At 39.1% G+C, this 13213-nt stretch overlaps 2 protein-coding genes across 14 annotated transcripts in view; one reads left to right on the top strand and one right to left on the bottom strand.

The window, feature by feature from the left end:
- Positions 1-7183, bottom strand: part of REV3L (REV3 like, DNA directed polymerase zeta catalytic subunit) — a gene marked incomplete at its 5' end in the record, with an annotated part of 184534 nt that extends 177351 nt beyond the window's left edge. Inside the window, 1 exon segment of the mRNA XM_079149104.1 lies at positions 7045-7183. Within this exon segment, the coding sequence (XP_079005230.1) occupies positions 7045-7183 (139 nt within the window).
- A 535-nt stretch (positions 7184-7718) lies between these two features.
- The window catches only part of LOC306666871 (uncharacterized protein), a 110965-nt gene continuing 105470 nt past the window's right edge, over positions 7719-13213 (top strand). For 10 of the 13 annotated variants that reach the window (XR_013765412.1, XR_013765413.1, XR_013765414.1 and 7 more), the window contains exon 1: positions 7719-7985. Coding sequence is in view for 6 of the 13 variants with exons in the window: in XM_079149177.1 (XP_079005303.1) it covers positions 7752-7985 (234 nt within the window). In the remaining 7 variants the exon portion in view is untranslated. The other 3 variants (XR_013765419.1, XR_013765415.1, XR_013765420.1) reach the window with 3 other exon arrangements.

The raw sequence follows: 13213 nt of genomic DNA, 5'->3' as shown, positions 1-13213 counted from the left end.
ATCCACTAGGGTCACCCTCCAGTGAGCCATGTAACATCATCTGAACACTGTGAATTAGAAAACTCTTAACAAAATCTAAAATTAAACACAGCACTGCAGTAATCATTTAGTGACTGTTTACAGCAACTATTATAGCCTTTTATTTTTTGTTCTTCCTTACCAATCCCTATTAGCACAATACAATTTAAAAATACTAACTCTGGTACATATTAAATGCACACAGTAAAAAAAAAAAAAAATTACCAAACACTCTTTTGTAAACTACACTAAAACTAAAAAAAAAGTCTACTTTTGTCCTCTAGGTAAACCAGTTCTAAACACTAAAGGCAATTGCTATATCCAAAATTTCATATCTTTCCAGAGATATCTGTATATGTGTGACTCTGTGTGTGTGTACACATACATATATATAAATATATATATATATACACACATAATTTTGTTATCTCTCTCTATATATCACACAAATGGCACCATACTGAATAGACCATAATGGAATCTTTCATCTTGCTTTTTTTCTCTTAGGTCTTAGACATGGAACCACAGCAGTACACACAGTGTTATCTCACTTTAAGAGAGGCCTAATATTTCATTGAATAAATATATGGTAATTTATGTAATCACTCTCCAACTGATTTTTTGTTTCCAATCTTTGACAATGAAAAATAATGCTGTCACAAAGATTTACATGTTTATATGACACATATGGAAAATCTAGAAGTTAAAATCCTAGATGGAATTTTTAATTTAAAAGAAATGTACACTTTTAATTTTGAAAACAGCTTTCAAATTGCTTTTCATAGAACAAGAACACTAGGTATATTTCCTACCAGCAATGTATGAGGATGCCCACTCCCCTTTCTTCCTTCTTTTTACCCTCCCCAAGTTATACTACATAATCAAATCTTTGCTAGTTTACAGGTGATAAATAGTATGTTGTAGTTTTAATTCACATCTTTAATTATAAGTGTATACATCTTTTCAAATGAATTCTCTTTGCTTATGTTTTCTATTGGATTATTGGCTAGAAGTTGTTCATATATTAGGAAGAAATTAGTCCTTTGTGAGAAGTGTAGAAGTAAGTTTTACTAGTCTTGGTCTTTTAACTATGGTTTTTCCCTATACAAAATTTTATTTTTATATCATAAAATTAAACCATCTAGCTTCAGTATTTCCATACTCTGAAAGGCATTCATCATTCCTGGATTGCATAAAAAGTAATTATCCTATATTTTTCATTGTTTCACATTTAAATCTTTGACTCGCCAGGAAGTCAACTTTTTAACTTTTCAAAATAGTAGCTGGCTATTCCAACAAAATTTACTAAATTGTTCTTCTTTTCCCTACTGATAGGTAAAGGTGGTATCCACTTCATATTACTGGTGGTATTCACTTCATATATTAAGTTCTTGTATATATGAGTTAATTCTGGCCTTTATTCCTTTCATTATTGTCACCAAGACCATGTTACTTCTAAAATATTATAAAATTAAAATCATTTTATATATAATTAGATACAACAAAATCAGAAATGACTAGCTTGCTCTAATAAAAGTCATTTTGTCATTTCTAAACTGAATTTATATAATCAAGATCAAAACTATCATCATGCAACCATGATGATAGTTGACATTTATTTTGGAGACCATTGCTTTTTTTTCTTCTTACCTTGTGTGTATACAGTTTTTTTTTTTTTTTTTACAAATTATAAAATCAATACACTTTCTCTGTAGAAAATCTGAAAACACAAAATACACCTTCTAGAGAGGATCAACCTTTATACTTCAATGAATTTTTTTTTTTGCATTTTTAGTGACTGTTTTGTAAACTGATTTTCTTCACATAATATACTGACAACAGATGCATATTCTACCACAATAATATGCCCGATTTATGTAACCATTTCCCAACTGTTGGATATCTGGGGTTGCCCTCTGTGATGACTCACATCTACTAATTAGTTCTTGCAGAAAATGCTCAAGTTTTGAGCCCTGTGGTATTAACTTGTAATAGTGAGCAAAATGAAACAAACTACCAGCATTTCTGGAGATTACAATCTACTGAAAAAAACAGATGCTCATTTCCAACAGGTAAAAAATCACAACCATATCAAGTGCTATTAAGGAGAGTCCATGGAACTTGAGAGTCTACAATAGGGAAGGCTTCCCTGAGGAAAGACCAATTAGAGTTTAGGTGAAGGAAAGGGAAAACATTCTTGGCAGAGGGAACAGCAGATACAAAGCCCTCACTACAGGAGGGAGCTTGGTAAGAACAAGGGACTGAAATAAGACAACATGGCTGGAACACAAAGAGCAAGGCAAGAAGAATATGGCTCAAGCCATGACTGGACAGAAAGGTAGGGACCAGACTACGCAAGACCTAGTCAGACAGCTAGATGCCACCACAAAGTTTTGTCTACATCCTAATATAATAGAAAGCTACTGGAGCATAAAGTATTAGGGTGATATCAGATTTGCGTTTTGATTACAGTGTAGAAATCAGATCAGATGGGGTCAGAGTGGATTGGGATAAACCAAGATTAGGAGACTACTGTAGTAAACCCTTTCAAAAATGCTAGTAGCTTAGACTAGGGTGGGAATGGATAAAGAAAAGAAGTAGATGAATTTAAGACAATCAGATTACCAAAAGATTTATTTTCTTGCATTAAAATCCCTAAATCTAGAATTTGGGGGCAAACAGGTAATTTTGAGGGTTTTGATAAACACTGCCAAACTGCCCTGCAGACAGCAGTTTCTTTTTTTGTGTGTGTGAATTACCTTGCATCTGTTCCTTTATTAAAAATTTAAAATTCTTTGAAAGTATTCATCCATAATTCTTTCATGAAGCCTTCCCTGACACCCTTTTTCCACCTATCAGATAGTCACTGAACATGTCTTCCCTTGAGTCTTCACTATATCTTACATTTCTACTATATAGTCAAATAATTTTATGTTCAACTTATGTTTACATGTCTATCATCTGTGAGTTTCTGAAGGCTAAAGTTATTTTTAATAAAAGCTCCCCAAAAATAACTTAATATACATAGTAGGTTCTCCTTAAGTATTCACTAAATCAACTGAATAACATATTACCTAGTTCTAATCTGCTCACAGATTTAAGAAGGTTAAAGTCTCTAATTTACTGATTGTGATTTTAATCAAATATAAAATAAAACACTAATAAAATATGCCACTTAGGACTTCAAATACCTATTAAAGTGACCATTTTGTGGTAACATATTACTAAATCTCTGCAGTACTCCTAGACTATCTAATAATTATAATCAAATTGATATGATGTTTGTAAAATATTTAAATAATCTAGCAAATAAAAAGGCATGAACAAACAAGACTGATTAGAAGAATTTTTGTAATCTGAATTGTTGGTTAATGCTAATTTTCAAAACTGTACTCATATCAAATTTATTTAACAATCTACTAATTTACCAAAGAAAGGTTATTCTGGTAGTTTATTATAGTTAACTTTATAAAATAATATACATATTATTCAAATATACCTATATAACATTTCAGAATTACAAATCTCTTATGTTAAAAAATTTGACTTCGTTTGAAAGTTAGCATTTGTAACAATCTACCACAATATTCATTAAATGGGAGGAAGACTTAAGAATAACCAATTCCTTATAATAATCTTAAAGACAAGCAGCTCCCTCTATGGACTGTTTGGCCTACTTGGTTTAATTACTTGCTTTGTGAACGTCTCACACTCTCTATTTACTCCTACTCTGCATCTCAGCAGGGAAGCCCTTTGAAAGGATAATTCTGTTTAACCTGGTGCTGAGAAAACTGAGAGAATTATTGAAACTTGGCAAGAAGTGAGTTAAATCAAGCAACTAAGCAAAAACTGAGATATGGAAAATGGACAAGTCTCAAGCCCACCTGAGTCAGGTCCTCACAATGAAGCCTCAGGATTTTATGTGAAGCAAATTCCCTGAGCAGTCACACCCTTATTCAGATCTAAATGAAAAAAAATTTTTCCTACACTTTATTCATAACCTTGCTTCTCTCCATTAAAACAAGTTACTAAGAATGTCTTTATAAAAGAAAAAAAACTAACCATTTTTTCCAAAAATGATACTGCTCAAGACAGTTACATGAAGACAACATTCAAGACATTTTTAAAATGAGTTCAAGAAAAGCAGAGGCTTTTTTAAAAAAACTAATTTTACTACTCACAAAATATAAGTGACTCTCAATCATCAACACTCAGCAAGAGATTAAATCAGTCATTCAGGACTTACCATTCAAAATGAATGTGCCACTTTTTAAAATACCTTTTCAAATTTCACCAACTCATGATATAGAAGATTTTCAACCCAAGATACTTAATTTATTTTTACATTTCTCAAAATATGTCCCCAAAACACAGGACAACCAGAAGTCAACTGGACTGTTTTCTAAAGCAGAAAAATACTTTTCAGGCAATATAGAAAACTGTACTAGTAAAAATGTATTAATCCAATCAGTTCAGAATTTATGATTTTGAAACAGTCATTTCATTTGAGAGAAAATGTCTTCTGTTGCTGTTTTTCAGGATCTCTTTTGTTAAGCAAACTCAATTTAAAAACATCTTTTCTTCAAACCAACATAAAGAATTAAGGACTTCCAAAATTAACTCCTATATATGAAAGACATATTTTTGGCACTTTATGGAACATAGGTTTATCATGTACTACAAATTTTCATTAACTTATTTTACTTGTTAGTAAAGATATAAACATTGTTTTTTTTTTTTCAAATAATAAATCTATCTGCATAAAAATTGTAGCATTTGGACTTTTACTAGGCTAACTGATCTTACTTTACCAGATAGCCTGGACTAATTTTCCCTAGAGATTTCAAAAATAGAAAATTCTGCAATTATTCTTTATGTTTAATTAAGATTAATCCCACTTGCTAAAACTGCAAACGGGATTTATAAAAACTATAAATGCATAAAGGACTTCAATTTTTTTCTCTTATTGAAGAAATAAAAACTTTTGTTTGAACCTGTGAACTATATAGCAAATTCATTTGATAATCCTTAATACCTTGAAGTTTTAGTTTCCCTGTATTTTGTATCTTTCAGCATGTAGACAAAAATGTTTTATTCATTTACCCTACACATTTCAAGGTAATAATGAAAAAAAATATTTTGGGCTTTTTTTTTAAAGGGAGGGGTGCTGATAATTCAGTTTAAGATGTTCAGGAAATAAACATTTCTTATCATAGAATACTTTATTTTTTTTAATATGCAGAAACACTAAAATATATATCTTTTTTTTATTTTTAAAGAATATTCTCTCATATAATAGAATTACTGTTGGCTTATACTGATTTATTTCCACAAACAAAACTTTCCTATAAAACAGTTTGAAAATCACTTAGGGATACATATTTAATGACTTACATGGAGGAGGAGAAAAAAACTGTAGAAAAGTAACCAAAACTATACAAACAGTAATGCACAGAAATGCCACAACATATCAGCATGTTGCTTTGCGATTTGGAAATCTGGCTGAACAAAGCTATATCAACTTCACTATCTTATCCTTCTTCTGCATCTGAAGTGAGAACAAACAGTATATGACACTGAAATTCCAATCAAACAAAGACAGCACCATTATATTAAAACGGTGGAAAAACCTATCCTTCAAAACACCTTATTGTCTCTATTTTCCAGCCTTCAAAGTTTCCAGTGTTTTATTTTCTACAAATTGTTAGCAGCATTCAAATTCCCCATCTTTCAAGGTTCATAAATCCCTTTCACTACTTAAAAAGGAATATTTTACAAAAATCTCACGATATTGACATTTTTAACAAAGAGAATTCAGACTAAAAGATACTTGCTTGAAATAAGTGCTTGTGTTTGGGGAAGTGCTATTATCTTGGCAGTCCACAGAAACTGACTGTAGTAATAAGATGAATGGTGATTAGGGCAAGGAGCATCAAGTGGGAAATGCTATCTAAAATCCCATAGGGCAATACATAGCTAGAGGTAAAAGCACCCTTTTCCAGGAGGCAGCTTCATTATTTCATGAAAGCAGTTCAAACCATGTTTAAAAAAAAAACTTTAAAATGCTTTAAATGCTTTGTAAATTTGGCCTTTATCCTATTTATATTATCCTAACCCCGTAGGAGCTTGTGAGAACGTAGCTTCTGCCACTGCTGTCTTCCCATCCCAAACCTTCTTCAAAATGTTCTTTTTTTAATGCCTATATTTAAAACGCAATTCTACAACTCAGCGTAAGGGCATTTTAAAATGTCTGTGCTGCTGAGTTCGGTTGTGGATTCTCATAAATTTACCCCATGAGGTGTGATGTTTCACGTTGGGCAACATAAACACGCATTCCCTACTTCCAAGGATACCTATTTCCTGAAAGCGTTGCACCTGAGGATGCTGCCAAGTCCCCAGACGCTGAGGCATTAAACTCTAGGCAGTCACGACCGGCACTCACAGCACAGCCACATGGTCACTTCAAAGAGAAAGATTATCTGGCCCCAGGCGCCACTCTATTCAGCCCAAAGCATCTCCGGAAGGGGCAGAGCAGAGCGAGGGTGAGAAGAGGGGAAGAGCAGCGACTGACAACAGAGCTGGCACTTCCCCCTCTGCTCTCAAACCCATTTCCAGAAAGGGGCACCTGGGAGATGCAGCGGGGTGATCAGGGTCCCACCTGCGACAGACCTCTGAGCAGGGTCTCGCGAACCCGTCCACCGAGACCTGGCTCGGCCACCTGGCCCAACCTCCCGGGGAAGAGCGGTGCTCGCGGTACTCGTTCCCCTGGCCGGTGACCCGAAGTGCGGCTTCAGCCCTCCGCAGACGCACGCAGTGTAAACACTGCGCGCCTCCCAGCCCGGGGGGCGTAGCGCTTCCGCGGACCCACATTTTTGCTTCTCTTGTCACGCACCGTAGAAAAGACGAGGGTGTTGAGGGAAGACACGGCAGCGACCCACAGAGGGTCGGTGGCGGCGGCGTGCGCGCGTGAGCGCGGCGGGGAGGGCGGCCACGGCGCCCCGCCAGCTCCCGCTCCCGCTCCCTTACCTGCCGGGGTCGCTCCGAAGACTCGCACCACCGGCACCTTCTTGACAGGGACCTGGGTGAGGGGGGATTGGCAGATATCCAGTCCCTGCAGCGGGCTGGCCATGTAGTAGTCGGCAGTCACTATCCTCACTGAAAACATGTTCGCCGCCACCGCCTCCCCTACACTGGCGACCTGGCAGCGGCAGTAGCAGCGGCGGCGGCGGCTCCCTCCGCAGCGGCGGCGGCGCCCCCTCCCCTCACACACAGACACCGAGAAGAGCGGTGGCGCGCGCGCGGCGGTGTAGGCACTACTGCTGCTGCCGCCGCCGCCTCCTCAGGAGCACCCGGCGAGAAGCAGCAGGAGAGAAGCCCTCGCGCGTCCGTCGGTGTTGGTGCCGGTGCTGGTGCTGCCGCCACTGCCGCCGCCGCCGGGAATCACACGGGCTCCTTGGTCCCAGGCTGCAGCTCTTGTTGCCATGATGATGATGTCACGGACGCAACCACTGGGGGAGGGGAAAAGGGGTGTGCGTGTGTGTGTCGCGGGCGGGGGGTGGCAAAGGGAGGGCTGTGAGTAGTTGGGGGAGGGGGCGCGGCGGGAAAGGCTAGGGGTAGGACTGGCTCCCCGGCGAGACGCCAAAGGGGGGCGAGGTGTTTTCTCCCCCGCCCCAGGCACGCTGCGAGGGAGGAGGCTGGCGGGAAGCCCGGCCAGCGCGGTGCGCGGGGAATCGATGACTCGGCCTATGGGCACGGCCACCTGGGTGAGGGGCGGAGGAGCACCGATATCATGGATGGGCTCGGAAGGGCTGCGGGAGGGGCACGTCAATGTTCGGGGCCGTTTTGGCGGCTACGCAGGATTGGCCGTAGCTGCAATACTCGCGCTCGCCTCGCCGACCGCCATTTCACATCCTGTGAAGGAGGGGGAGGGCCGGGGGTGGGGGGCCGTGGAGACGATTTTTCACAAGGTAAGAGAACCCGCCTGCCGGAGGAGGGAGGCGCGGCGCAGATCTCGTGCCGCTGCGGCCTCGCGGGAGGGCGGGCGGCGGAACGGGCGGGGCTGGGTGCGGACGCAGCCGGCCCTTCTCAGGTATCGGCGCGGCTCGGCGCGAGACCCTAGGGAGACGCGAGGGGCGGGGGCGCGCGAGCGCGTTTTTCTGCCCATACAAGGACCGCCACGGCGCTCCCCTTTCGCGCCCCCTCCTGTGTGCTGCTGCAGTGTCTTGCCTGGCCAGTTAATGAGATTTATTCACGCATGGTTCTGCCCAGCTTTGCCAGGGGTTGGCCGATCCTGTACACAGGGATTTCCCACCACCGTGCTTTTCTCCCGCCCCCTGCCTTCCCTCCCGCCCTAGCGTATCCTTCCTTGGTTTCCTCCTGGGCGCCAGGCTGCGTCCCGGGCACGCGCAAGTACATGTAAGGACTTGTCAGCTCTCAGTGACCTCCCTCCACTCCTCCCCCAGCGGAATGAGGATTAAGAGCCTTTCAAGAGAAAATTTTGGCCAGAGAAAAAGACCCGTGAAAGCCACCGCGTTAGACATGGATTCTCTGTGTTATTCATTAACACGTTGTGCAAGGTTTTGCTACCCATGGCATTAAAGCAAAAGGAAGTGGGGAAGGACCGTTATACCAAACGACTTTATTTAAAAATCAAGAGAGGGTGAAGTGATGCAGTTAGGGAATATAAACAGTTGCAGTTGTTTTGCCTGTTAAATTAAAACCAGTGGGTTTTGTCTTACTTGGTCACTGATACTGGGCGTGACCTTGGACAAATAATTTGGTTTCTGTTGGTCTCTTTTCCCATATGTACAAGGAGAGGGTTTCTCTTAAAAACTACACCTTAAGGATTTCTTCCCAACCAAACGATTTAAGCAACCGGAGACAGAAACCACGATTTTAAGTGCAAACTTTGCCATCAAATTATGATTCTTGGCAGTCATTTTCAGTCTTCCCAAAATAAAGATCATTCTCTCACGCTTATGTATTATACAGGTGCATTTTACCGGGTACTGAGAGCTCATTGGGAACCATTGTGGGTCTTCAGATAGGAAAATCCAAGGCTCAAAGGGACTGGTCTCTAAAAGAAGCTGTTTGTAAATTCCACAACATATAAATGCTAATAAGAATTTATGCTTGAAGGGATTTGAGACTGATTACCCATGGTAAATTAGCCTGCAGTTCTTAACCTCAGAGCATCATTATAAACATAGGTGTCAAGATTGCTAATATACAGGAAATTACCTAGTAGCAGTTTGAGGAGGCAGAAACTCTTAAAATTGATTTGAAGTTTTAGAAGCCTGTGGAACTGATTTTAAAATGTAATTATCATGCGTGAAGCCCAGTGTTTGATCCCCAGCACCAAAAAATAAAAAGTTGTGTGTCTATGCACTAGTGTATATTTTTTGGTAAAATAATGTACAAACTCATTGTCAGATGTACAATACTAGTGATTTTATGAAACCTAGGGTATTCTACAAAATTTAATATTTTGGCCCTTTCTGAATTACCCTTTTCTGGGGCATGGGGTCTGTAAATCTGTATTGTTAGCAATCCTACCAACCACACTTGTTTCTTAGTAATATAAAATTAAGAACATCATAATCAAGTACATTTATAGTTTTTTAATTATACTATTCCTAACTAAATAAAAGGAAAAAGTATCCAATTAACAGTTTAGCAGTTTCTTGAAGGTTTATTTCACCTTACCTCTTGAATTTACTTTAAGAAAAGGCAGTTTAAACTCTAATGCCTTCTAGAACTCCAAGGAAAGAATGTTCACTCTTGAAAAACATTTTCAGCATGAAATTAGGAATAGTGTATGCCTTGTGTATAATTTAAAGTTGGTACTCAAATTGAAAACCTGACATCAGTCCCCTAATTGACCACTCTTAAATCTGTTTTCTAAATATACTCTTCCTTAAGTAAGAAAGAGTCCTAGAATTTTGAGTCTGAGATATAAAATTTAAGCCTTCATTGCCAAATGAGTTTTTCAGATTATTTTTCATGGGTGAAAGTTCACATTCAGAAGTATAGCTCATCTGAAAACAGTAAAAGTCACTTGATATTGTCTTATCTGTGTACAATATGAGAAGTACCAAAGTTGAACTCTTTAATATTCTTAATGCTTTTTTTCTCCCTTTTTTGAACTGGCTACTGTTTGCCAAGTAATTTGAGATATGGTGACAAACAAAAGAGATATGGTTCCGATCCTTACGGAGTTTATAGTCTAGTATCATAAAAATGAATTTAAAACATTTTGTCTGTTCTTCTAGTTCACTGACCCATACTCATGCCTTTACCAAAAGCCTGCTCAGCGTTCTGTATCAATATTGTTTAACTTTATTTAACATCTGCCCATTGGCAATTTATGAGCTAGAACAGAATACAGTGCTGTAATCCCAGCTATTTGGGAGGCTGAGACAGGAAGATCACAAGTTAGAGGTCAGTCTGGGCAACTTAGCAAAACCCTGTCTCAAACTAAAATTAAAAAGGCTGGGGGCTGGGGTTGTAGCTCAGTGGCAGAGCATTTGCCTAGCATGTGTGAGACACTGGGTTCAATGCTTAGCACCACATAAAAATAAACAAAATAAAGGCACACTGTCCATCTGCAACTACAAAAAAAACATTTTTTTTTTTTAATAAAAAGGCTGGGGCTATAGCTCAGTAGTTGCGCATTTGCCTGGCACATTGAAGGCCCTGGGTTCAGTTCCTAGTACTGGGGGGAAAAAAAGGGCAATGGCTGCTATAGTTGTGCAACAGATACTATAGGATGGCTTTTTCAATTCCAACTCTCTTCTATCTTGTTTTTCTGTACTTTATAATCTGGAAAATTAAAAAAACACGTTTCCAGACTCCCTTGCAGCTAAATTACTACCATGAGATTAGTGGTAAGTACTACCACAAGATTAGTGGTGTGCTGGTAAATGTTTAACAGCAGCTGGGGAAGGGAGGATCCCAATCTGTAGCATTGACTACAAATTTTCATAGTACTCAAAACTACTAATGTGACTTCACTGAATGGGAGTTAGTTTGAAAGGATTCTAACCAGGAGCTAGCTAGCTTTAACATATGGCCTAGTTTTCAGCAATCTGATGCACCCATTCAAGATATATTTGTGAGCTGGGTGCAGTGGGACATGCCTGTAACCCTGGCAACTCAAGAGGCTGAAGAATGAGGATTGCAAATTTCACACCAGCCTGAGCAACATAGCAAGACCTGTCTCAAAATGAATAGAGCTGGTAAAGTTACCCTGGGTTAAATCCTCAGTATAAAAACAACAAAACACCCAAAGAAAGGAAAGAGATGTGTTTGTGAGAGTGAGCAAAATGATAACATGATGCTTCAACTACACTCAGAAGACAGGTTCTTCTGGCAGACACCATGGAGGTATGTATCTTGTTCTTCTAGGTAGCTAGGGAGGAGTTCTGGCATCTAACTTTGGAGTCATAGAAACTGACTGGCAGATGATGCTGGGTTTCTGCTAGAATAGCCCCAATGTGGGATGAGTATTCCTCTTGATTTTTCCTAGATGTTGTTTCTAGCTATGTACCATCCAAACCTGATTCTCTGACTTTCTAAAAGATGTGTGAGCTAAATAATATCCATCATTCCCTTACTACTTAAACTAGCCCAGTCATGTCCAGTTACATAATGTGTGGACCTCAGAGCAAAAAGAAAACGTAGGGCCTCTTGTTCAAAAAGCAGGAAAAATGTGTCATTTTCTACACTAATATATATAGCTTTTCCCCCTCCCCTTCTAGTCGTAGTGTTTTAATTTGCTTTTTAATGTCAATGTAAGTAAAAAAAATTAAAATTTTAAATTCTTTGGATGAATTTCACTATTCATCTTTATATTGTGCAGTGCCGTTTTAAAATGCAAATACAAGAGCATTTCACTTGAACAAAATTTAACTCACCCAAATTACACAATTGGTGATTCATAGCTTATTCATTCAGATGTATTTTTACTACCAGAACAGTGTGAACTCTGCACAAAACTAACTCAACTGTTTTTATTTTTCTTCTTCATATGCACATATTCTACCAACATTCTCTACCTTCTACTTACTAATTAGTAAGGAAGAAATGAAAGTCCCCTATGTTGCTCTTTTTTTTTTTTCTTCTTCTTTCTTTCTGTCATTATTTTCAGTGTAAATGGTTGGCTAATACAGGGAAGTAACCCATTAGTAAGAAAGGATATAATAGGATGTTTTTGTTCACTTGTATTTCTTGGCATTCTGTGGCCTTCTTTCTGCACATAAACCAAGTTCTGGTTGGTTTTTGTGGAGAGCAAAACCTTTTGGAACTGTCTGCACCTCCTCTAACTGTCATAAATTTAACAAGCTTATGTTTTACCCACTTTGTGGCTCTCTGAGTTTCTATATCTCGTAGATGCACCAGAATCCTGCCCTTATGTGACATCATAAAGACTATATGCAAACAGAGGCAAAAATGAAAAGATACATATAATCTCTATTTGCATGTATGTTTTGTTATACCACTGCTCTTCACTTACAAAACAGGCATTCAAACAAAAAACTATTAAGAGTTTCAAGATGGTAACTGCAGAACATTAAATCAAGCACTGGGCTCTGTGTGGCTGCACAGGTTGCCTGCCCATAAAGTTGGCCCTGATCTCCCAAGTTTCTCAAGGGAGCTTCTGACATTTTGGTGAAACAGTTCGTCATACAGGACATTTACGTCCACATCCATGTTGCCTGGACAATCAGAATTTCTAAATGCCAAAAAGGAGGAGTTACTGCTCTCCACTGAACTAGAGTAGACTTGACTGTAGCTATGAACCATGACCATGTGAGAAAGGCCCTCTGCAGTGTTCATTAGCAATTTCGAAGCAGGAAAAATACCACAGAACTGAGTTTAAAGTATTTCTAATTCTCATGCCTAGGATAGCAGAATTATGATGACTCCATTATCCAAGAAATAATACCACCTACGTTGATGGTAAAGTAAATACTTGGGAAAGACATTCAAAGGGTAATTCATGGGTTTTATGTGTTTGTGATGTTGTGATATAGAGATAGATATAGATATAGATATAAATACAGACTGACCACCAGAAAGATCAAAGCAGGATTAGAGGGTTGAGACTTTCAGCCCACCCTCCAGCCTCTAGGGAGTGGCAAAGGACTGGTAGAGGTTGACTTGAGCACCAATGCCAGTGATGTTATGTTCATGC

Source organism: Sciurus vulgaris (assembly GCF_902686455.1).
Source record: "Sciurus vulgaris genome assembly, chromosome: 7".
NCBI lineage: Eukaryota > Metazoa > Chordata > Mammalia > Rodentia > Sciuridae > Sciurus > Sciurus vulgaris.
This window is presented reverse-complemented; position numbering and strand designations above follow the sequence as displayed.